Below are 27131 nucleotides of genomic sequence, written 5' to 3' on the forward strand. Positions count from 1 at the left end.
AACTGCAGAAATTTCACTTCTGGCGACAAAAAACCATTAGTCACTTGTAAGGTTCAGGGAAAGGACTTCTCGCTATATTTGGATTCTGGTGCGTCTGTGAGCACCGTGTCTGTTGAGATCGCAAGAGAACTGGAAAAACAAGGAAATAAGATTAACAATAAACGTATTAATATTTCTTTGGCAGTAGGCTCTGTACAATCATGTGGGGAAATGTATCTTACTGTACATTTGAATAGGATGAAATTTAAGCATAAATTCGTCGTTCTGCGCAATTGTTTCACGGGATTTATCGCAGGTCGTGGGTTCATAAGGAAGGCCGGCATATCGCTACATTTGAAGCAGGGAGGCTATAGTTTTGAGGACAGTAACGTCATTCATTTATTTTCTGCGGAGAAGAGGGAAGTGGGAAAGAGGCTTCCGTTCTCGCAGCAGGGGAGGACGTCGACTGTGGAAGCTGGAGCTGTGCTAACCGCGACGATGACTGCGACGATTGAAAGAAATGAAACTGTTACTTAAGCAACCGCGACGATGGGAAATTGCAAACCACACCCCGAAACTGAGGACGTGATTGACCGTGTTGAATGTTCGACTGACACTGTGCAGAAATCAGTTGCAGATTTCAGCGCTTTGTGTACTGCAGAAAGTGCGAAGCAAATGAGAAAGAAACAGAGGGAAAATTTGCTTCGGAGCACAAAACTGCCCATGGTTCGTCTCTCTGAAAGTAAAGATATGGAAGATTCTTCATTGTTGCCATTTTCTGCCACTGAGAGAAATGAAGAATACAATTCTGAGGAGCCACGTAGGCTTCTGGACACAGCCTCCCTCTTTTCCGAGCAAATGAAAGACAAGTTTCTTGCTGACGTAGCGATGACTACAAGGAATGAGGAGGTGGAAGGAACGAAGAAGTACAAGGAAAAGGTGAAGACCCAGGCCAAATCTTCGTACTTCGACAACGAGGGAATTCTTAGGAGAAATTTGCCTACGGAAAAGTACAGAGAGAAGGGAAAAGGGAAAATATGGGCACCTGCAACTCTACGTTTGCAAATTCTCGTGTTGTTGCATGATAATGCATTCGTTTGTCATCCTGGGAGATTGGAAACGTTAGCGAAGGTTAGGGAACAATACACTTGGATAGGCCTAACTAAAGACGTTATCCAGTATTGTAAGTCGTGCCAGCCATGATGCGTATTAAAAGATGACAGGAGTAAGGAGGAAACTAAATTCAGGATGGAAGACACCAAGAAGAAAGCTTGTGATAGAAAACGCCGCAAATGCACGTTTCAGGTGGGGGATAAAGCTTGGCTTAAGGAACATCCTATCTCTGATAAGGCCCGCAGAGTAACCAGTAAATTCTCGGGTAAGTCCTCTGGATCACACGCAATTGTGGAGCAAACTTCGGTAAATACTTTCAAAATGAAACACAGCGAGGACGGAAGAATATTGAGAGCCAACAGTGTCCAGTTATTAAAGCCTTATTCATCGCCGCCTGACTTTGCAAGGAAAGTAGCCAAACCCAATTCAGCAAAGAGAGCGCACGTAACTTCGGCAGGAGGAGAAAGACAAAGATATATCCCAGATGCGTTACAACCTGAGAAACAGATTCTAGTCTAATTTCAAAGGGGGATTTTTTTGTAAATATTGTACATAGGGATTTATCTATCTTTTCTTTATTCTATCTTTCACTTATTTTCTCTATCCCATACCTCAATACAGTACTCATACAAAAGTGTCGTTCCGCAGTCAATTTCATCACAAAAGTAACGCAAAATTAGCGCGTATTCTTTTACCGTGTAATTACGTCGAGAAGCCGCAGTTCGGTGGCGAGTGAAAGCAGTTCTAGCGCCGGGCATAGCAGTGACATCTTCTGATGTAGAGCCAGTTCGATCCATTCATGTGGAAACCGGTCGAAGTAGTGACTTCCGATCTCGGCAGGAGCGCAGAGCAGTGGCGTTGCCAGGACTCGAACCAGCAGCCTTGGTGACTTTGATGGATTTCCAGGAGACTGTCTCTCATTAGTCCAGGAAGAAGGATGAAAGAGATGCTGAGTGGGTAAGAATCGACGTGGGTTAACCAGCTCCAGTGCTGAGGGAAGAACGCGGATCTCGAAGTACACTTGTGGACAAAATTAGAGTGAACATTGACTGTCAGTGTCGTGTGATCTAATGAAAGTGTGTTTGTAGTGAACAGAAACTGCGGACAAGTGCTTTGAGAATATTAATTTGTGATTTTTCTCTCTTCAGGAAGGGCGGACTATGTAATGATGCGATCATTACTGGATCCTTTTTTATGTTATAAATTGTGTATGTCTATGTACTCCTGTACGTTTGGGTTCTTGGCCGTTGGGGGGCGGTAAGTTTCCAGTAACGGTTTAGGTCATTAGCGGGGCCTATAAATAGGAAGGGCAGGGGGGCAGTCGGCCTCAGATGTTTGGCGGAGTACAGCAATGTAAGAGGTATATTTTTCTCCGAGGGGAGCGGCTGGGCGAGCTTTCTTTCCTTATTATGTGAACCTATGGCGGGGATGCTAACTTTCTTTCTTTTAATACGCACACTTGCTCTTTTCACATTATTCCCATAGTTTATTTCATGTGGGAAACCGGGTACACAACACACATACCTTCAGCCACCTTTTTGGTACTGGGGGTTATACTTTCTTCGGGAAGGTGGGACAGGGTACACCGGAATGTAATTTTGTGAATAACGGCCAAGAATTGATTTCTGTAAATATATTATGAATAAACCTATATCTATCTAAAAGGAAATGGCCGTTAAGCTATAATTTGAAGAAGTACGTGTCTATTGCCTAAACTAGCATCCACAGAACTTCAGGTACTGCAAGTTTTGAACCTCGGGACAAGGATTCAAAAATGTATGGTAGTGTATATTGTGTATGTTGCTGAGAATCAGCTTAAAAGCACAAATTATACCGTTACAAGGTGTAGGGGCAAATCCCCGTCATTCCCCCATTAATTCGCGGCCTGAACTAAAATCAGAAAATGTAGAACACTGTAATTAAGCACTCGCCTATTGTGTTCGAAATATTTTTTTAAAAAAAATTGAATGCAATGGCGTGGTTAAATACTCACCGCAATGGGTCTCACAGTCTTCAAGAGACTTGTAGAGGTTGTGTCCATGGCATTCCTCTATGGACTGAGCAGCGTAGATACATGCATCTCGGTCCACGCACGTGTAGCATTTGCGTGCTGGAAATGATAACAATACATGTTCATGAACAGTCTGCATCAAATAAAACTTGATAGTACAGTACAATTATACATCTCAAAATGTCATACACACAGAACATGAACTGAGCACTAAAGTGCACTAAGAGCTGCCGAACCACTTTTGGTGAATGAAAGTACACAGAAATGCTTTGATGCAGTATTCCAACATTTACTTTTATCACCGACTTTATGTTTGATGCGCAAAAATGCATCAAATGAAAACCAGACACAATGATTTCAAAGAAACCAAATGACAAGTTTCAATTGAGGGGTTTGGTGCAGAAATGCTGTAACCCTCAAATACCTTCTTTTATTCATATTTTTGTATTTTTTGTCACTTCATTGCAATATTTTTTATTCCAACATTTTTGTTCTCTTCACAGGTACCATCACGAAGGAAAACAATAGTGGTGTAACTGCAAAATAACTTTTGTTATATTTTCTAAGTGCAGTTCTCTAAAAAACATTGAACTGTGGCTTACACCATTTCTGCACGAAACCCCTCAATTGATACACCGATTTTGTTTTGTGCATTTCTCACAATCAAAAGTTTAGCAACACCAAAATCTATACAAATGCAATTTAAAATAAATATAGTATCGTCACTTGTTAACCAAGACCACTGAACACTTAAATCAAACTCAGTGACGCAATATTCCTTTGAAGGCGAAGGCCTGCCATCAAAGACGTCCGCAGGATTTTTCCCAGGGGGCAGAGTCATAGAAACTTTATTATAATTATTATTATTAGTAGTATAATTATTGATATTATCATTCCTTTTTGTTATTATTACTATTAGTACCATTATATTATTTTACTACTTCTACTTATTACGGTTCAGCATTTTTGAATTACATTCATTTGTAATATACATATTTTGTATACCTAAATAAAATTTGCATAACTGTAGCTACACTTAACATATTAATCCATGTAGATCAAAAGTTGTTTTAAATAGTTAGGTAATCCGTGTAAAATAGACAGTAAGCTTAAATATAACCCTGCTTCAAATAATTCTAATGATGATAATAATAATAATAATAATAATAATAATAATAATAATAATAATAATAATAATAATAATAATAGTTGCTGTAACTTACGGCCTGTAAATCCCAGAAAACAATATTTTTGGTTATAAAATATCTCTTCACTTTCACCGTTCGAATAACATTAACTCTTTCCAGAAATGTCACGGGCAGTAAATGCCCCCTGGCTTCCCCTGAGGCCGCCCTTGCCTACCATGAAGATCTTAATTGGGCGAATTGTGGTCAACACAAACAGCACAAAGAATCCCAGTAGTGGAAAGGTATTCTTTCAACGACCTTCCTTGTAGGTATGCCTAATATTTAGCCTCAGTTGTGACATATTTCGATGATTTTGATGATTTTTTTGTTGATTTTATAGCGTTTGACGATGTTCTAGCCCTATTTTTTGCTCAATCTTGTTTTGGGACTTTTTTTGTAAGCTGGCGGAGCTCTTCTTTGTAGGTATGCCATGATCTTACGTGATATAACTTAACCTATTCACTTTTTTACAGCCTTTTACGGGTTAAAATAACCTACAAAGTGTAAAATGATTGTTTCTACGCAACTCTTGTAGGTGGACTTAGTATTTAACCTCAGTTGTGACATATTTTGATGATTTTGATGAATTTTTTATGGATTTTATAGCATTTGACGATGTTCTAGCCCTATTTTTTGCTCAATCTTATTTTGGGACCTTTTTGGTAAGGTGGTAGGGGACCTCAACGTAAACGCCTACGGGCCCTCAGCGTAAACGGCTACGCCCACGATGTATGTCGTGGCAATAGGTTCAATGCCCCCACTACTACTTTTGGAGGGTGGGAGGGGCTCGCAGTGTTGCCAAATTACTCCACAAAAATTTCACCACATGATATTTCACAGGCGAAGCTAACCTACAAATAGAAGTTGGCACTACTGACTAGTACCAAGAAATTTGCTTCACAACCCCCCTTTTTTTAAAATTTTGCCATATGATATTTCACAGGCGAGGCTAATCTACAAATAGGAGTTGACAGCGATCTATGCTGTAATATTTTGTAGCCTCCTAAGATGATAGGTATGCAGTAAGATGGAGAGTTGGTGAGTACGCTAACTGGCAATAGTGGTGGTGCAGTGTTGATGTTCTTGTTACCTCCCCCCCCTGTTTTTTTCTAGCATACTGATCTATTGCATGCTAACCAAAAACTCTTAAGCAATATTGGGAGACAGGCTCGTTTTTTGTAATGCCACGGACGGAAATATGCATACCTCTGTCTTCCACATGTATGTAATGCAATTTGAGGGGAAGGTGGTCAATTAACCTTATGGCTGACAATGTTTCTATAAAATAACAATTCCTATGAACTCTGTAAATTTCCGAGCATATGTTGTATTCATATTTTTACTTATCTTCGAGTGTACATTACAAATTCGCAAACAGATATTGGCTATCTCGTACCGTTTAAGAGATAAACCTACTTCCGGTCGCCATTTTGGATTTCCGAGCATAGGTTGTATTTACACTTTTATATATCTTCGAGTGTACATTACAAATCTGCAAACAGATTTTGGCTAATTTGTACCGTTTAAGAGATAAACCTACTGCCGGTCGCCATTTTGGATTTCCGAGCATAGGTTGTATTCACACTTTTACTTATCTTCGAGTGTACATTACAAATCTGCAAACAGATTTTGGCTAACTCGTACCGTTTAAGAGATAAACCTACTTCCGGTCGCCATTTTGGATTTCCGAGCATAGGTTGTATTCACACTTTTACTTATCTTCGAGTGTACATTACAAATCTGCAAACAGATTTTGGCTAACTCGTACCGTTTAAGAGATAAACCTACTTCCGGTCGCCATTTTGGATTTCCGAGCATAGGTTGTATTCACACTTTTACTTATCTTCGAGTGTACATTACAAATCTGCAAACAGATTTTGGCTAACTCCTACTGTTTAAGAGATAAACCTACTTCCGGTCGCCATTTTGGATTTCCGAGCATAGGTTGTATTCACACTTTTACTTATCTTCGAGTGTACATTACAAATCTGCAAACAGATTTTTACTATCTCGTACTTTTTAAGAGATAAACCTACTTCCGGTCGCCATTTTTAATTTCCGAGGATAGGTTGTATTCATACTTTTACTTATCTTCGAGTGTACATTACAAATCTGCAAACAGATTTTGCCTGTTTCTATCTGTTTTAGAGATATTCCAAAATATATATATATTTGATAAGCGACAACAACAGAGCCACCTCTGTGCAAATGTTGGAACTCGATGAATGCTTCAGGGGGACAAGTCATTTTTTTTTCAGTACGTCAATATCTTTAACTCTTTTTCCCAGTGAATGGGTTAGGTAACTTGCAACGACGAAGGCCTTCTAGCAATACGAACTTAGCTTAGGCCGGCGTAATTTGCTAAAATATCTTTAATTTACATATTTCTCATACCGCCGTATCTTGTTCTATTAGACCTCTTCAAGAAAATCGCCAATTAGTGAAAACTAATTGAGCACAACAGCAAAAGAGGTGCTAATAGGGCAAGCATACAATGATATGGGGATATGTGAATTGTCGATTTCTTCGATTCAGATAAATGGATCGAATTGAAACTGGGATATTTTGCATTTTTTTTATATGATAGCTAAAATAACAGAGATTTTGATTGGCTAATAATTTATACGTGGTGTTTTCTGATTGGTTTAAGTAAGCAAGATTTCTATTGGCTCTATAAATCTATATAAGTCAGAGCACAGTGCTGATTTCTCACCTTTGCTGGATCGGCAGAGGAACCCACATCGCGGGGGATAGAACCTGAACGGGCTCCACAAAGTATAGGAGACTAGAAGCATATAATTTGGCGGAAAAACCCAAGTAAGGTCATAGAGTTTTTCATAGGGAATAGTTTTATCAGGTTGGTGATATCCCATTAAATTTTATATATTTTTTAAAATTTTTTTATATAAATAACATCTGAAATTTCTATCGTTTGTTTGCTCATATTTTAAAGCATATAAAAAATGAAATCACCTACCTGTTTTACTCGCAAGAATGATAAGATCGAATGTGTCACTTGTGCGAAACTAATTTCAAAGAATAATTTATCGATACATCAGACAAGGTGTAACGGAGCAAATCGTTTGTTACCTTCTAAAGCCTGTGCTCAATGTGGAATAGAAATTAGCATTCGAAATCTAAGTAGACATTTGAAAATTTGCAAACCATCGACCGGAGAAGGAACATTGAAAAGAAAAATTGATTATTCTGAAGCTGAAGCTTCTCCTCCAAAACAAATTAAATTAAATAATAAATATAAACCAGTCAGGTCTGCATTTAATGGTCGACTTCAGGATTTATCATTTACGTCGGAAGCAGGACGTGACATTCCTAGTTTCTTGCGTGAAGCGAAAACTTTTGTACTGAATTCTTTGAAAAGTAATCTTGAAAATAATTCTATAAAAGTATACGTTGATTTATGTTCCGAATATGAGAAAGTCGATGGTACAACAGAAGTTTTTTATCATCGTACCAAAAACCAGGCTCTTTATTTGGCAGATGTTGAAAATTTGGACGAGTTTTACTCTAATCTGTCAAATGAGTTGATTATGAAACATTACACTTTCGAGGCTATGGGATCGGGATGGTCTTTATGTGGTAGTCCTCATACATTAACCGTTTACGTGAACAAATTCATGCCTTTCTCTGCATCGAGTTACGTTTCTCTACCACCGACCATTCAAAGCAAGAAAGCAGTGTTAAATATCCAAAATAATGACTCAAAATGCTTTCTTTGGTGCATCTTGGCAGCTCTGCATCCTGTTCATTGGGAAAATAAACCAGAGCGAGTTAATCATTACAAGCAGTACGAGACAGAGTTTGAAAATGTAATGTATAGCATTGAATAACCCGTGGCATTGTCAGACATGTCAAAGTTCGAGTCGCGCGCACGAGATTCTGATGGAAAACGCATTGCTATTAATGTATATTCTTATATGTCAGAAAAACATCTTGTGCATCCCATCAGGATAAATGATATCAACGATAATAATGCTTATATAATTAATCTTCTTTTAATTTCAAACAACAATATTCACCATTACTGCCTTATTCGATCACTATCACGACTAATCAGAAGTCAAGCAACGAAGTATGCAAATCACATCGAGGTTTGTCCAAGGTGTTTGACCACGTTTAATGATCGAAGAAAATTCAATCACCAAATATATACCGCACGGCAAATTGCTATTGAAAAACGTGTCGAACATGAAATATATTGCAGTGAGAACAAACCAGCTCGAATGTTGATGCCCAAAAAGAACGAAGTCGAAGAATTCAAAATGTACAAGGCTTTGTTTGAACATCCAGCCATTATCGTCGCAGATCTTGAATCATTTCTGAAGCCACTGTCCTCCTGCAAACCAAATCCAGATATTTCCTCCACAACGCCATACCAGCTTCATGAACCAAATAGTTTTGGTTACACTGTCATACGACAAGATGAAATAAATAAACCATATGTATACCGTGGACCGAATGTTATCGAACACTTTTTTGAAATGATGGAAGAGGAGATTGAGAAAATTGGCAGCTTCTTGCAAATATCCAAACCGATGAATTCGTTGACACCAGAGGAACAAAAAATATTTGATGAAACTGTCAAGTGTCCAGTGTGCAATCAATACTTCACAAACGAGAATCGTAAAGTGTTTCACCATTCGCACACAGACGGTCGTTTCATCAGCGGAATCTGTAATGCTTGCAACCTCAAAATTCAAAGGCCCAAATTTGTCCCCATATTTTTTCATAATGGATCGAATTACAATTTGCATTTCTTAATTCAGAAACTTGGATATGACACACAAAAAATAGATATCCTTGCTCAAAATGAAGAACGATACATTTCTATAAGTAAGAAAGTTAAGATTTCGGGGACAAACGAAACCATAGAGATTTGGTTTCTTGACTCGTTCAGATTTCTCTCTGCAAGTTTGGACGTTCTAGCAAGTAAACTCTGTGACGAACAATTGGAAATTACGAAAGCTAGTTTTCCCAACATAGATATAAAACTGATTAGAAGTAAAGGGATTTATCCGTATGAATACGTAAACAATGAATCTAAATTTAATGACGACACTCTCCCTCCTCAAAAAGAATTCTTCAGTCAACTGAGAAAAGCAGGAATTACAGACAAAGAATACGAACATGCGCAACTGATGTGGGATAAACTAGAATGTAAAATATTCGGAGATTATCACAACGCATACTTGAAATTAGACGTAACAATACTTGCGGATGTTTTTCAAGCATTCAGGAAAACGTCAATGTCTATTTACAAGTTGGACTCTGCGCATTTCTTCAGCCTCCCGGGATTAGCGTGGTCTGCAATGTTTTTGCAAACAAAAATTAAGTTAGAATTATTAACAGATGTAGACATGTTACTTTTCATCGAGAGAGGGATTCGAAGTGGGATGGTGCAATGTGTACAGAGACATGCAGAAGCCAACAACATGCACATGGAAGAAAAATATGATGCAAATAAACCATCGAATTACATTTTTTACATCGACGTTAATAATCTCTATGGATATGCTATGGTACAGAAACTTCCTTATGGAGGTTTCGAATGGATAGAAACAACTTCCATAAATATTATTGATTTTGACGATTGTGAATTTGGTTTCTTTGCAGATGTGGATATTGAATTTCCAGACAATTTGCATGATATTTTTTCCGATTTACCACCGGCACCCGAACTTAAATGTCCCCCTAATTCTAATCAACGCAAGCTTTTATTAACTTTGGAGAAAAAAGAAAGATATGTTCTCCATTACAAAAGTCTTCAGTTTTTGATTGCGATGGGTGTTAAAGTATTGGATATTAGAAGAGTCCTCAGGTTTAAACATTCCAAGTGGCTCAAACCATACATTGAAACAAACACACAACATAGAACAGTTGCCACTTCCGATTTAGACAAAGATTTTTTCAAATTGATGAATAATGCTGTATATGGCAAGACAATGGAGAACGTGAGAAATCACGTGGACGTGAGATTGGTTTCATCTGAAAATAAATGCAATAAGTTGGTGGCTGATCCTAGATTTAAATCACGAAAAATTTACAACGAGAATCTGTCACTTTTCAATCTAGATATAAAAGTGATAAAATTCCGAAAACCAATTTATGTGGGAGCAACAGTTTTAGATTTATCGAAACTTCACATGTTTCAATTTCACTACAATTTTATGCATCCTTTCTACAACGATAGCATTTCATTACTTTACATGGACACCGACAGTTTTATTTATAACATTAAAACAGCCAATCTATATGAAGATGTAAAAAATCCGTCCGTGCTTGATTATTATGATACTTCTTCCTACCCTCAACCGAAAAGATTTGGAATTCCATCTAGTAACAAAAAAGTTCTAGGTAAATTGAAAGACGAGTGTAACGGTGACATCATTCTCGAGTTTGCCGGTTTGCGTTCCAAAATGTATACATTTAGAACTGAGAGCAGCATCACGAAGAAAGCTAAAGGCGTTGGTAAAAATACTGTACAAAACAAACTTTCATTTCAAGACTATATTGATTGTGTGAAGGAATTGAAGAAGCAGCTACGATTGGAAAAAAGAATCCAAAGTGTAGACCATGTGATTACAACAAAGTTAGGAAAGTAGCATTAGATCCACATGATGATAAAAGATGTATTTTGTCTTGTGGGATCCACACGTTGCCTTGGGGGCACTATCGTTTAGATAGTACTAAGAAATGCATACAGTGCACTTAAAAAAACTTATGGCTGGCAATATTTCTATGAACACAAGCATATAAAATAACCATGCCTATGAACATGTTTGACTTCAGGAAGCAAGCTATGGAAGTGCCCGTCCAGCCTACGTCGTCGTTGAGTTTCAACGAACTCCTGCCTTCCATGCTATCTAAACTTAACGGTCTGTTAATTATACACTTGAATAGCATCCTGACGCAGTACGACGAGGATGTGGGCAAAACTTTCTATGTATTCAACAACAACTTGAATTATTACCGGTTCCCCATCTCCGGCATACTTAAGTTCAACATGAACATCGAGAACAAAGGGGAGGCCAAGGTTTCCTCTGGCAAGAACATCTATCGCATCAAGCATGATAGGATGGATGCGACTACAACGTACGATGTGTCTGCTGGCGATCGCCTGTACGTGGAGCTCTTGGACGACTAGATAAACTCATCCCTCTTTTTGTGGAGCTGCGAATCACCTACCCTATAATAAATAACCACAGTGGTAACAATGCCTAACTATATTTTTGGTCACACCAAACGCGACGACCACGGCGACGAACTTATCATGCTCGACGTCAGGGTCACGAAGTTGGGAAGCGACCTGCAGGCCCTGCAGTCCATGCTCAAATCCAGCCTCCAGTCAGAAATAGCTAGCCTGCAGTCTCAGTGCCTGGACCCCGTACTCAAAATTGACGCCGAGCTTAAATCGTTGCTGCAAAAGTACACCGACCTCGCGTCAATAGACAACTTCGATAACTTGGCACTGAGCGTAGGCAAGCTCCAAAACGAACTTGTGAAGCTGCAGCAAGCGCAAACTTCTGACGTGGAACAGCTAAAGCGACACTTGCAGGACCAAACGAGCACCATCCAGACTGAACTGCAAAACATTATCCAGAGTATAAAAACTCAAGATGACTATGATCGCGTGAATGCCAGTATTGCCAAATTGCACGAACAGTTTCAATCGTTCGAAATTCCTACGTTGGAAAGCATCAAGGCTGAGCTTCAAACGGACGCTTTGCATGCAGCCATCAACGAAGTCAAAACCAAACTCAAAACGCTACAGGACTTCATCGACAATCTACCTTCGTCCAGCGAGCTGAATGCCATTGCCCGTAGCGTGGCCAACATAAAACTCCAACTTGAGACCTACGAGGATTTCGGGAAGCTGCAAGGCACCATAGCCCATATTGAGGATGCTCTTGCTGTTATTAGAAATGATCTGGCAAACGTACACGAAGCACTGGAATCCAAACTGCCTGGCATCAGGGATACTCTGGCCAGCGTCCAACAGCAGATCACGAAGTTGGAAAATCTAAACACCGAATCAGAGTTGTTGCATTTTCATCACTTGATCGACGACATACAGGCTAAGTTGGAAACTTTGCAACAATCCACCCCCACCCAGGACGACATAACGCAATTACAAGAAGGCATACGCGCTGCTGCTGCTGCCTCGAAGTTGGAAGCGATGAAAAAGCTTTGGAGTCGCTCCAAAACACGGTGGCCACCCTGCCTACCTCGCAGGAACTGAAAAGCGTAAAGAGGGCTCTCAACCGAATACTCAAATCCGACGATATCAAAAACATCCAAACCGAAATTGAATTGCTTCGGGAGTCTGTTGCAACCTTACCCATCAACCAGAACATCAGCGAGCTACACGGCTTGTTTGCGGAAATTAGAACCCAGGTCCACGACCTCGCAACTCAGAGCTCCAAGTTGACACTCGTGGAAAGTCTGCACCAGATTATCGCCAATGTGAAAGAGCAAATTGGCAGCATCGAGGCGAGCCAGGAATCGGCCATAGCCAATTTAAGTACCCAACTACATGAGTTAAACGAAAAATTCAAGAGGCTAATTGTCGATGTGAAGATCAAGCCCGATTACGACACTGTTGTCCGTGCTATCGAGGAACACCTGGAATCGGTGAACGGTAGATTGGAGGATGTAGAGAGCGAGGTTCGAACCAATGTAAACACCCTGAACGCCATCGACAATCTCAAGTCCACTGTTGTCATCGAACTGTACAGCATTACAAACAGGGAATTTTCCTCGCTCTTTCATCCGGGTGCCAAACTCTACATGCTGACTCCTGCCAAAGCCTATCACCAGGTTTTTATCGCTGGCACACTTCAGTTCGTCAAGGTTTCATACTGGTCTTTGCCTCACGCAACCCACTACCCAACCATGACCGTGACGAACATCAGTGACGAGCCTAAAATAAGAGGAGTGGAGTTGGTAGATTTCACCCACCCCGAAACTCGCGAGACTGCCTATGCTGAAGATGCCACTCAAATTATGGACATAGAAATAGGTGATAAGCTGTACATAGAAAACCCGGCTTTGTCTGCGGCCAGAAATCCCATCCAAGCTATATTCTTATTTTCGCGCAATGTCTAGGCAGGCTATTGTAAACGAGCTGCACAAATCTGCACGGCGAAACTACAAACGACTGGCGGTAGTGACCAAAGGCCTAGACGACCTGTGGCAAGCTGACCTTGTGGAAATGAGCAGTGGCAACTTAAAAAATTTACATAAAATCAACAAGGGATACAAGTATCTTCTCACCGTTATAGACACATTTTCAAAATTTGCGTGGGCTTTACCCCTCAAGGCAAAAACAGGAACCTGTGTAGTGTAAGCATTCAAAACTATTTTCGATGAAAATGGCAGGCGACCTCGATTTCTTCAAACAGACAACGGAAAAGAATTCTACAACTCTGTCTTTCGGCAATTTATTCAAAAAGAAGATATTCAACATTACTCCACTTTTAGTCACATCAAAGCCAGCATAGTGGAACGTTTCAACCGAACTCTCAAAACACGCATGTGGAAACAGTTCACGCTTCAGGGGAATTACAAGTGGCTCGACATGCTTCCCGAACTCGTTAACAGCTATAATCACAGTTTGCATCGCACGATAAACATGAAACCAGCTGACGTCAACAAATCTGACGAGCGGCGTTTAATTTCTACGGTTTTTTGCTCAAAGTACAAATTTACAAGCAAGAAACCGAAATACAAAATTGGAGATCAGGTGAGAATCAGTACATTTAAGCGTGCGTTTGAAAAGGGCTTCACAAAAAATTGGAGTACGGAACTTTTCACCGTAGTTCGAGTCTTACCCGGAAACCGTCACACGTATATAATAAAAGATAATCGCGACGAAATTCTGAAAGGAAGATTTTACGAAGAGGAACTTTCTAAAACAAAATAACCCGACACGTATCTTATTGAAAAAGTATTACGTAGAAAAGGTGACAAACTGTTGGTGAAATGGCTGGGACTCGAGGAAAAAAGTTGGATAAACGCAAACGAGGTGATTGTGTAACGGGTGCTTAGGACATGGTACGGCGACTGCCAGATTTTCCATCGGAACGTCAGGATAGGAAAAATGGCGAGCTTCTACCCGACAACATTCGCTGCCTCATTGTTGGACCTTCTGGATGTGGAAAAACAACATTACTTATTAATAATTTTCTTCTTGCACCCAACTGGTTAAACTGGAAGAACAGACACCTGTATGTTTTCTCCAAAAGTTTGGAGCAATCAAAGTATCGCCAGCTGTCGAAACTGTACGAGGGTCTAGGCATAGCTATATTTGCTTCTGAAGTGATACCACTAGACTGCTGTCTCGAAAATTCGGTGGTGGTTTTTGACGATGTGATCCTGGAGAACCAGAATGAAATTCGCAATTTTTTTACTCAGGGTCGGCACTGTAACATGTAAAAGAATCGAATAGGATTTTAATCATTTGCCAGAAGATACTGTTGGATTTTCATAGATGTCAATCTTTCAATAAGTTTTGATTTAAAGGCCCACATGGGAAAGTGTCCGATATTTCCTCTTCCTAAGAGAGAGATAGAAACATAGTGTCTTCTCTCTCTTCGTCAAGGAGACTCCAAGTTCTTTCATAGGAAGTAGCCAAAACAGAAATAGAACATTGTGTGTGCCATATTTGGCAAAACCAAGGATAGAGGAACTATCCACGTACAACGCTCAGAAGCTGAGGTCACTGCGGGCATGCGTGACTTTGATAGAGGACACATGACCGGACGGATGAGCTAAGGCTCTGTCCTCTAGAGGTTTGGACTTACGTGATTTAGGCTACTGGAACTCTCTAAGGTTACATGAAGGTTAGGGCAAGTATCGGACACCGCACCCACTAGGGTATAAAAGACCCCCCAAATAAGGAAAACGAGTCAGTCCACCAGAGTTGCTGCCGGAGACTATCAACGTGTCTTCTGTCAATCAGTAAGGTAAACAATCTTTGATTCATACTTAGAATGGCGCCTTAGGAAATCCAACTACAGTCTTTGGGACTTAGATTATTCTCTAGAATAGGAAAGGAGGACTTAGACATATATCGTCCTCCCACTTTGAATCAGATTCAACCTAGTATGTAAGAACATAATTGTATAATAGGCTCTACCATTATACCTCTGAGCTATGTAATAAAGGGTAAAACATTTGATTTAAAATGTGTATTCTCTGAAAGACACCTTCCGTAACTCCAAGACGTTACATTAGTGGTGGAGGTGCGGGGCAATTTGTCATTTAACGCACAAAGTTTCGTTCCCTACCCTCTTATTGCTCTCATTTATCTCCCTAGAGAGATGTGATGTTTTTTTCTTTTTTTTCTCTTTCTCTTTCTAATTCCTAGGATTAGGTGGTCTTTTGGGACGGATTAATTGTCGTTTATCTTGATTAGAAAGGTGCTGTCCACTTTTTTCTGCTCATGGATGTCGTTCATTCCCATTTGGTCGTTTGTTCCTTATGTTCATATGTGTTCACTTGTAAATTGGCTTCTGGTTTTACATGGTGCTAACACGTCAACAAACCTCTGGTGATAAACCCCTACAAAGTTCTAGCATAAGGTGCCCACTCCCAAGTTGCTCAGAAGAAGCAAAACAAACCCCTCTTCCACCCGACACTGATTCTGAGGCCACAATGTCTACCAATAACTCACAAAGCGGTAGTGGCGCCGCAACCACTCCCCAATTCCCAGGTTATCCCCGAATTCCAACCATACAGCCCGACATTTTCAGTGCTGACCCGGAGGAGAACATCACTGATTTTTTTAGTACTTATAATAGAGTGGCCAATATTTTGGGGTGGAATGATCAACAAAAAATTATGTTTCTACCCGCTTACTTGAAGAAAAGCGCTCTCGCCTATTGGGACTTGAACCGCGCTACATTAGAACCGGTAACAGTTTTCGCGCAAATAGAAGAAATGCTAACGAAAGCATTTCAACCTATGTTGCCCGTCGGTCAAGCATACTTAGAACTCGCCGCAAGGAAAAAACAAAACAAAGAGTCCATCGAGAACTATTTCTACGACATACTCAAACTCTGCCAGAATGCCGATCCGAACATGACCGAAAAAGGAAAAATCAATTTTTTGTGTAATGGTCTGGAAGCACGGGACGCGGAGAAACTCATTACCATGAGATCTCAAAACCTGGACGAATTTTTGTCCAATCTGCGTTTATTGGAAAGAGCAAAGCGTCAGGTAGAAATTTCAACGCGCACATATGCCGAAGTAGTGAAAGGACCATCGGACAGACAGAATCCGGCATCCGAGCAAAGAAACCAACCAACACGGTATATTCACACTATGGAACAAACGAGACCAAATAACACACAGAATAGTGGTACAAACCAGCGAAACGGAAATTTCAGGGGTAACGCAAACTCCCGGGGACATTCTTCATTCAGGGGCCGAACGAATTTCAACCCAAACCATGACAAACGATGCTATAGCTGTGGATCTAAATTCCATTTTTCTAGGAATTGCAATCAGCGTAGTTCCTACTCTACCCAACGTGGTAGAGGTACATTTTCAGTACAACGTCCAACCTACAATCGACGAGGAGGACATTTTCAGAACAATTCACGAGAAAATTCACAGAGAGAAGAACGAAGCCCATCTCCTTATAGGAACATCCCAAACGAGTAAGGGGGCGGCGCTTCAGGGGTCGCTCGCACCCACAGACACCACAAACCCTGCCAAATCCGCCGCACACAAGTTTTAACTTCTCATCTTTCTCTCGAGAACCAGAAATATCAAATGACAGACCCACTATAAATATAGGAATGTTCAAACGAAATATTCCCGCTTTAGTTGACACAGGTAGTACTTGTAGTTTATTACATATAGGAATGTTACCACCACATTTTCCAATAACGGCAAGACGCACAAGTTCATTAACATTATCCACTATTTCAGGAGTAGCATGCAACAACATTCCTGTTTGTCAATTTCATTTTTGGATTGGTCCACACAAATTCACCATGCCTTTGGCAATATGTGGTAATGCCACATTGAGTAATCGAATAATTTTAGGGGCTGATTTTTTTAATCATTACGTCAAATATTTGACTCCAAAAGGATTAAAACTACATACTTTTCGTTTCTCTTTTGTCCCCTACATTAAAGAACGGCAAGTATATGTAAATTCCAGCACGTCAGAAACAATAAGGTTAGGAATATACATAAAGTTACACAGGAATTCCCCAAACAAACACAACCTAGTGGTCAACAACAAAAGATAACCGAATATCGAACCCGGAACCCCAGGATTCAAATCAGGAACTCGAAAGAATGCGAAGTTTCGCTTACAAGCGAACGGGAGGCACAACACCAAGTACGACGCACTCTTGGTGACTAATCGCATATTTCTCTTAAACTTCCGTTTCCACCACCACAATCTAGGAAATTTGTTCATTTTCAGAATAAAAGTCATTTCTGGAAGGAATTGCAAGAAGAACCTTCCTCAATATATTTAGCTGGGAAGAAGGAGGATATAGCCCGATGCGAGAATAGAGATAACTCTCTTCCCACCGCAACCGCAAGTGCAGCGTCAACAAGCGCTGATAAGACATTTCTCGAACAACTTCCGCTCGTAAACAGCGAGGAAGAACTGAAAACTACTTCCTTGGGTCCTAAGAAGAAAGCTCTTACATTGCATTCTGTTATTTTACATCCACATGAATACACTGAATTAGTCATATCTTTTTCTACATTTGTTCCCTTAAACACTGATTTCGTTTTAGAAGCTCAAAAGGGTCTTTACAACCAATACCGCTGTCTTATGCCGAGACTCCTCATCAATACAACCACAACACGAAACGTTCCGGTAATCAATATGAATCATTTCGATGTTGTAATTCCAGCAGATTACGTACTCGGACTTTTGACCAAACCCGTGGAACTTCCCTCGGACGATAATCTTCTAGAACTCCAGCAAGTGAACGCTATCAACATCGAAGAATTCAAAAGCTCTTTAGAGAAGCGTGAGAAGGCATTCGATATCACAACAGATGTAGATATCTCTCCAGAATTAAACCCCACTCAACGGGAAGAACTTATCACATTACTACAAAGGTACCGCTCTTGTTTTGCAGCAAGTCCGGAAGAAGTAGGTGTTACACATGTTCACCAGGTGAAAATACGACTGACAGATGATATTCCAGTCCGGCAACGTCCTTACAGGGTGTCCCCAAAACAACAAGAATTTATCAGGGAAGAAGTAAAGAAAATGCTCGATTTAGGAATAATTCGGGAAAGTGAAAGCGCATATGGAGCTCCAATTATACTCGTAGGGAAGCGCGATAAATCGGTACGTTTTGCAGTTGACTTCCGCCAGCTCAATTCGAAGATAATCGTGCAAAATTATCCGATTCCAACAATTTCTGATATTATCCACTATTTGAGTGGCGTACAATATATTTCACACATTGACCTTTTCAGCGCTTATTTTCAATTAGCCATTGCAGAAGAAGATAAGCATAAAACAGCCTTCGTGTGTAGTGAAGGATTGTTTGAATTCAATGTTCTCCCCTTCGGGATAGCATCCGCCCCTGCCGCATTTCAGAGATGCGTTGATAAGGTATTTGCGAGTCTGAACTGGAACAGTCTCTGTGTTTTCCTCGACGATATAATTGTATTTAGCTCAAATTGGCAACAACATTTGGAACGTTTAGAGAAGACTTTTATAGCCCTTAAAAGAGCAAATCTAAAAGCCAAGCCCTCGAAATGTCATCTAGCTTATGGCGAATCCGAAATCTTAGGGCACATTATAGGCCTGCATCGTGTTGCAGTCAACCCGAAAAAGGTATCTGCAATTATGGATCTTCCGCCACCTATAAACCTCAAAGGGGTTAGAAGCTTCCTAGGATGCTGTGGTTTTTTTCGCCGCTTCGTCAAAGGATACAGTTTAATCGCCAAGACCCCCTCTGACGTTACATTAGTGGTGGAGGTGCGGGGCACTGAAATCTTGCCTAAAAAGCAAAAAGGTCTAAGGTTTGCTCAGAAATTCTAAAATTACACTCAAATCTCCAATCTGTGGAAAACCTGTGATAACAATTTCTTACAAACTCATGCAATTGAGTAAAAGCAGAAAACAAAAATTCTTCTTTATCTTCTAATGAAGCTTCGCAAGCCTGTACGTATTTAATAAAAAGCAAAAGCTCGCTCTGCGTAGCTTCTTCTGTCACAAGCGCGGAAATATTTCCTACTGTAGGTAACGTAAAAATGTCATAACTCAGTCGTTGAATCCAAAATTCCAAACTTTTGGCCATTACTTGGACCAATATGGGAATACAAGGCGTAGGTATAAAGGGATTGAGTGAGGAGGGGGAAAGGGTAGGGTTTTGGAAAAATAGATGTAGTATAGGCCTATGCGTCGCAAGATACCAGTGTAGATGGCAATTAAGAGGATTCTTGTTGCAGAAGGTCGTCCAAGTCTTTCAGGAGAGTCCAAACTGCATCATTTGTCATGGAGTCGGCTTGTATCGGAAATTGACTGTAAATACCTGCCTTAATGTGCATACGTGTGAAATTTCCCACTATTTCCCTACAATCGTCAAAAAATTTCTCAGCAGGTTGTGTCTTGTACAAATGCAAAAGATACTTATTTATCTTGTGGATTTTATGAGTTTCCAAAACTCGTGAAACGGGAATATTCAGTTGAGTGGCAATTTCTTCGACAACAGACTTGAATTGTGGACCATCAGCAGTAATCAATAGAACGAAGTTGTCGACCGAAACTTGTCCGTAAGACATATGGGGAGAAAAATAAATAAATAAATAAATAAAATATCGGCAAAGTGATCGGCTTAAAAAAGAAGCTTAAAATACAGCTCTCTACAAAAAGTAGTAAACAAAGAAGCGACTAGTAAGGGAATTTTAAAGTACAGCCAAAAAGGGGAGTTTCAAAGATAAGGTGGAAAAAAAAAGTCAAGAAATCTGCTGAAAGTGTCCAGGGTGTGTACATAAAGGTAAGCCGCGTACAAATGAAGAGGCTAGAAGGCGGACGCAATTTCTCTTATCTTGCGATATGCAATAAATATAAACGGACCGTACCTTCTCGTTATAAAAATTATGTAAAATTCAATTTCTCTACCTTTCCATTTGTCTGTGGATGATAACCGCTTGTGTTTAGGTGCTTGATTTTGAGTTCGGATAGTATATTTTGCACCAAAGCAGCTTGATAAACAGATCCCCTGTCAGTCAATATTGATTGTACAGGGCCAAAAATGGTGAAAACATTATGTACAAAAAATTTTGCCACAGCCTTCGCGGAAATAGACCTTAATGGTTGAGCGACTACCCAAGAGGAAAATAGGTCAATGGCAAATATGATGTATTTATAGCCATTCGATGGAGTAATTGGACAAGAGATGTCGGATGACCATTTTTCGGCAACTTGTCCCAGGGGAAGAGGATTCAAAATCCTTGTTTTCTCCCATGGTGAGGGTTCTTGCGTAAGCACAGAATACATGATTTTACGTAGTGTTGGACATCTCTTTTAACATTTTTCCAGTAATACCGTTCCAGTACCTTTTCTAAGGTTTTTGCTTGGCCCATATGACCTCCTGTGAAAGGGCTATCATGAGTTTCAGATAAAACATCTGAAATCATGTTGTCGGGTATGACTAGCAATTTCCTGTCTTTGTTCAATCTACATAAAATTCCCCCATCTAGGGTGTAATAGCGGACTTTAAGGTTCATGGGGTCCCTTCTCTTTAGAAAAATCAGATCGCGAATTTCTGGATCGTTGAGTTGCCGTTGTCGGATTTCTTTCTGTCGCTCACAAGGTTCTTGGTTTGAGGAAAAAAGATTTTCATGTTCAAGGTGTATGTTTTCGTTAAAAAGAATTTGATCGCCGTTGTCTACGAAGTCTCGTTCGGCATCGGAAAGCTCGGTCACTGGTGCACGGCTTAGACAATCAGGTACGCAATGTGCTACGCTCCTTGTGGGTACGTACTTACATGTTATTTACCACGGCTACAGATATCTTAATCTCAAGGGGATAGGTTCTTTGTTTGAGAATTCCAAATAAGAAAGCGTTTTATAGCCAAGAGGATATAGTAAAATGCGGATCTATATTCTGAGAACTTGACAAAATACAGAGAAAATATATATATATATATATGTATAATCGAAAAGGCTTCTTCTTCTTTTATTATCAAAAAGGCTTCTTCTTCTTTTAAATGGCTTCTTCTTTAAAAAGGCTTCTTCTTCTTTTAATATGGAAAAAGCTTCTTATTCTTTTATTATGGAAACGGCTTCTTCTTCTTTTAATATGGAAAAGGCTTCTTCTTCTTTTATTATCAAAAGGCTTCTTCTTCTTTGATAATCGAAAAGGCTTCTTCTTCTTTTCTTCGTTTAATTTATTATCTTCCTTTAAAGCGTAATCTTAATTATGTGCTCGCTTTCCCCCCGCTTCTTTGTCAAACAATACAAGCTATACTTGTAGAAAGAGTAGGGTCGACTAAACTGACAATAGGGCCACCTATTTGACGACCAAAGGGGAATAACCAGGATCGCTAATAACCAGCGCTACCAATGGCCCAGTGCGACTAATAAAGAGCGCAACCGAAAAGTGCTTCGGGGCGTCTAATTTGACACAGCGCCACCGGGGACAAACAAACAAAACACTGACGATGTTCTCCTCGTCAGGAAAATAAAGAGAGATACATTTCTGAATTCATTTGCTCACCTAATAACTTTCCTAAACGTTTCATATATGAGCATGTTCTTAATTATTTTAATTCGCTATATACAACATTTTATTCACTCCTTCTATAATTTTTATACTCTTCCTTTATATATTTTTTATTTACTATAATATATATAATCGCTCTTCTCCGCTCCTAGTTTGTACAATGAGCTCTGCTCTTCTTTATATGGCGTGCTGCCATCTATCGTCGCTTCCGAGAAACCATTCCTCCTTGCAACCTTCATTGTGTCATCGAAACTGGCACGTGACACAATATCCCCCTCCTTGAGGATGAAAAATTTATATATTGGAAAATTCATTTGTAAATTTATAAATTTTTCCCTCGTTCTATGTGACTTCTCTTACTGTTTCTATTATTCATTAACTAAGCTCTTTTTTACTTCCTCCGTGCAGTTATACCTCCTGATATTCTCCAGGTTCTCCCTTCTCTGTATATTTGTTTCTGTATGCTTTACTACCGCTGTGTTCCGAAATAAATTCATGACCTCGTATGGCCCTTCATATATGAAAAACAATTTCTTAATTGCTTTCTCTGATGCTTTGCTCATTGGGTGTGTTTTACAAAATACTAAGTCTCCCTTTTTTAATATTATTTTCATACCATTCTCTGCTTTCCTGTTCACTTTCTTCATTCTCTTAATGTATATGTCTAGTAATACTTCCTTAGTCTCTTCTTTGGATGTTACTTCCCTCGGCCAAACAAATTCCTTGAAGATTCCGGTTTCTTCCATATATCCCAGAAACAATTCAGCCACACTCTTCTTTGTTTCCTCAGATATAGAGTTATTTATCCATCTTATGGCTCTGTTAACTGCTGTAGACCACTTCGTATGATTATCATGACATAACATTCTTAGAATTCTTACTATTTCCCCGTTATATCTCTCTATCGGGTTCGAACTTGGATGATACCTAGTAACGTTTATCATCTTAATTCCTTTAAACTTCAAGTAATCTTTAAAGTATTCCGATACAAATTGTGTACCATTATCCGTTAGAATTTTTAATGGAACTCCATAGTGTTTGACAAATCAGTAGTGTATATTGATTGTTTCAAAATCTTACTTGGGACTAGTGCATTTGTAGCCTTTTTTTTATCAATTGAAAATCAGTTTTTGACATATTTTGACAAATTTTTGTCGATGTTTTAGCGTTTAGCGATGTTTTTGTAAAATTTCCTATTTTTCCCACTCTTACTTGGTACGAGTGCATTTGTAGCCTCTTTTTTATCAATTGAAAATCAGTTTTTGACATATTTTGACAATTTTTTGTCGATGTTTTAGCGTTTAGCGATGTTTTTGTAAAATTTCCTATTTTTCTTTTTTTCCCACTCATACTTGGTACGAATGCCACGATCTTACGTGATATAACTTAACCTATTTATTTTTTTTTTCGTGCTAAACTACACGAGAGCCTCTACGTGCTTTGACCTACTTTAGAGTAGGACCATAAAGACAGAGCTGCAACCGAAAGTGAGGCTCGGTGAGGCTCGACTTAACGGTTTGCTCTTGTAAGACATAAGCCTCATTTTCTCGCTGTGTTGCCAACACCTTACTCGAAATAAAATCACCAATGTTTTTTTTCTTGGTCTAACCTATGTTATTGAACTGCGTCGTCACGTCCAAACCCGCATGAATTCCGGACACTATTGGTTCTATTTATATTTTTTTCTCACGTATAGGCGTACGTGATGAATCCGCAAACAGATTTTTCCTAAGTCTTACCGTTTCCAAGATAACCCCACTTCCGGTCGCCATTTTGGATTCCCGAGCATATGTTCTATTCATACTTTTTCTCACGTATAGGTGTACGTGATGAATCACCAAACAGATTTTTCCTAAGTCTTACCGTTTCCAAGATAACCCCACTTCCGGTCGCCATTTTGGATTTCCGAGCATATGTTCTATTCATATTTTACTTACATATAGGTGTACGTGATGAATCACCAAACAGATTTTTCCTAAGTCTTACCGTTTCTAAGATAACCCCACTTCCGGTCGCCATTTTGGATTTCCGAGCATATGTTCTATTCACATTTTTTCTCACATATAGGTGTACGTGATGAATCACCAAACAGATTTTTAACAAGTCTTACCGTTTCGAAGATAACCTCACTTCCGGTCGCCATTTTGGATTTCCGAGCATATGTTCTATTCATATTTTTTCTCACATATAGGCGTACGTGATGAATCCGCAAACAGATTTCTCCTAAGTCTTACCGTTTCCAAGATAATCCCACTTCCGGTCGCCATTTTGGATTTCCGATCATAGGTTCTATTGATATTTTACTTACATATAGGTGTACATGATGAATCCACAAACAGATTTTTTCTAAGTCTTACCGTTTCCAAGATAACCCTACTTCAGGTTGCCATTTTGGATTTCCGAGCATAGGTTCTATTCATACTTTTTCTCATATATAGGTGTACATGATGAATCAAAAAACATATTTTTCCTAAGTCTTACCGTTTTCAAGATAACCTCACTTCCGGTCGCTATTTTCGATTTCCTAAACATAGGTTAGTAGATAGTAAATGTGACTCCCAGACCAACCCAGATTTTTCGACCCCTCAGAAAATCGCATCGAAACCTCAAAATCTCACTTTCTCTCCACGTTCCGCGCCTCATTTATTGCGCTGACGATGTTTCACGGCGCAGAAAAGCCGTGATGAGTAAATTCACTTTCTCATCCTTGAAGTACGAATGCACCTTATCGTAATTTTTTCCAAGTCCGGGACCAAATGTTTATATATCGTGATCTTTGTAAACCTCTCTCTCTCGGGGGAAACGATGTGCCACACACACACGCGCGCGCGTATGCCTCTTATTATTTTTGTATTGTGACGCAAGCAAACAAGCAAATAATAATAATTGTTTTTTTTTTTTAGGATCCCTGGCCCCTATATAACCTCGCCAGGGGTGCGTGGTGCCCAACCAAAAAAAAAGTAAAGGTTCTCTAACGGCTGCGGTTATAGATAACCACATACCTCTGTTAAGAGTTTCACGTGTTTTTTTCTCAAAAATCCTATGGGACACCTCTGTTTATCAAAAATTCGAGATATTAGCAATTTAACGCTGGACACCGAGACTCGACCGACACACTAAACCCAACCTCTCTACGCGTACTCTACGTCACCAAAAAAGGTTAAAGGTTCCAAATAACAATAGTTAGAGTTTCGCCAATCTAGTAAAGTGGATTGGTTGAAATCTCCAAGGCGTATTTTGCATTTTTTTTTCAAATATGAACACGTTAAAACTGAACAGTCTTGGATTTTTGAGTTTTATATTCGCCCTGAGAAAATTCTATATAAAATAACATACCTGAAAATTATATTCGCAGTAGATTGATTTTTTTTTTTTGAGTTTTGTAATCACCTCAAGAAATTCTATATAAAATAACATACCTGAAAATTGTATTCACAGTAGATTGAATTCTTGAGTTTTTGTATTCGCACACAAGAAATTATATATAAATAACATACCTGAAAATTGTATCGCTATATACTAGATTTTTTGATTTCTGTGATTTTGGAGAAAGCAATGGCATCCACCACCAGTTTCAATCATAAAAATGATAAAACTGAATGTGTTACTTGCGAAAAATTAATATCTAAAACTAATATTAGCAAGCACAGGGCAAGATGTAGCGAAACAGGTTCGAGAATTAATCGTTCCTTACCTTCTAAGTCTTGTGCTCGATGTGGAAAGATGATTAGCATTAAAAATTTAAGTAAACACCTCAAAATTTGCAAACCATCGACCGGACAAGGAACATTGAAAAGGAAAATCGATAATTCAAAAACGGAAGCTTCCACTTCCAAGCAAATTAAATTATCTAATGAACGCAAACCAATTAGATCTGCATTCAACGACCAACTCCAGGATTTTTCAATTAAGTCAGAAGCAGGCCGTGACATCCTTAGTTTCTTGGACGAAACGAAAACACCTGTACTAAATATTTTGAAAGATAAACTTAAAAACAACTCTATGAAAGTATACGTTGTTCTGTTTTCCGAATACGAGAAAGTTGATGGCACAACGAGTATTTTTTATCATCGTACAAAAAACCAGACTCTTCATTTTGCTGACGTCGAAAATTTGGACAACTTCTATTATAAAGTTTCCAACGAGCTGGTTAAGAAACATGACGGTTTCGAGGCTAAAGGGTCGGGATGGTCTCTGTGTGGAAGTCCTCACACGTTAACTGTTTACGTGAACCGATTCTCGCCTCTTCGCGCTTCCAGCTACGTTCCTCTTCCACCGAACATTCAACACAAGAGAGCTGTGTTAAATATACAGAACAGCGATAACAAGTGTTTTCTCTGGTGTATATTGGCTGCACTGCATCCTGTTCATTGCAAAAATAATCCACAGTGGGTTGGACATTACAAGCAATACGAGTCCGACTTTCAAAGTGTAATGTCTGACATCGAATACCCGGTGACATTGTCGGATATAACAAAGTTCGAAAATCGTGCAGGAAAACGCATCGCTATTAATGTGTATTCCTTCACGTCAGATAAATATCTCGTGCATCCCGTCAGGATAAGCGATATCGACGATGACGATGCTCGTGTAATAAATCTTCTTCTAATTTCAAACGAGGATGTTCATCATTACACGCTAATTCGTTCTCTATCACGTTTGGTCAGAAGTCAAACTACCAAGTATGCAAACAACATCGAAGTTTGCCCGAGATGCCTAACCACGTTCGACGATCGAAAACAACTCAATTATCGAAAATACACCGGACGTCAAACTGCTGTCGATAAACTTGCCGAACATAAAATTTATTGCGGTGACAACAGACCGGCTAGAATGTTGATGCCCGAAACGAACGAAGTCAAAGAATTCAAAATGAACAAGGCATTGTTGGAACATCCCGCAATCATCGTCGCAGATTTCGAGGCGTTCCTCAAACCACTCTCGTACTGCGAACCGGATCCTGAAATTTCCTCCACAACGCCGTACCAGCTTCATCAACCTAATAGTTTCGGCTATGTTGTTGTGCGACGTGATAAAATAAATGAAGCATATATATACACACCGCGGATCAAATGTAATCGAACACTTCCTGGAAAAAATGGTG

At 39.5% G+C, this 27131-nt stretch overlaps 1 protein-coding gene across 1 annotated transcript in view; it reads right to left on the minus strand.

The window, feature by feature from the left end:
* LOC145978987 (uncharacterized) overlaps positions 1–27131 on the minus strand; it is a 370418-nt gene that overhangs the window by 115096 nt on the left and 228191 nt on the right. The window contains exon 22 of the mRNA XM_083112046.1: positions 3086–3202. Within this exon, the coding sequence (XP_082968172.1) occupies positions 3086–3202 (117 nt within the window). The remainder of the gene's footprint in view (positions 1–3085; positions 3203–27131) is intronic.

Source organism: Lepisma saccharinum, chromosome 25, assembly GCF_977018435.1.
Source record: "Lepisma saccharinum chromosome 25, izLepSacc3.1, whole genome shotgun sequence".
Classification (NCBI taxonomy): Eukaryota; Metazoa; Arthropoda; class Insecta; order Zygentoma; family Lepismatidae; genus Lepisma; species Lepisma saccharinum.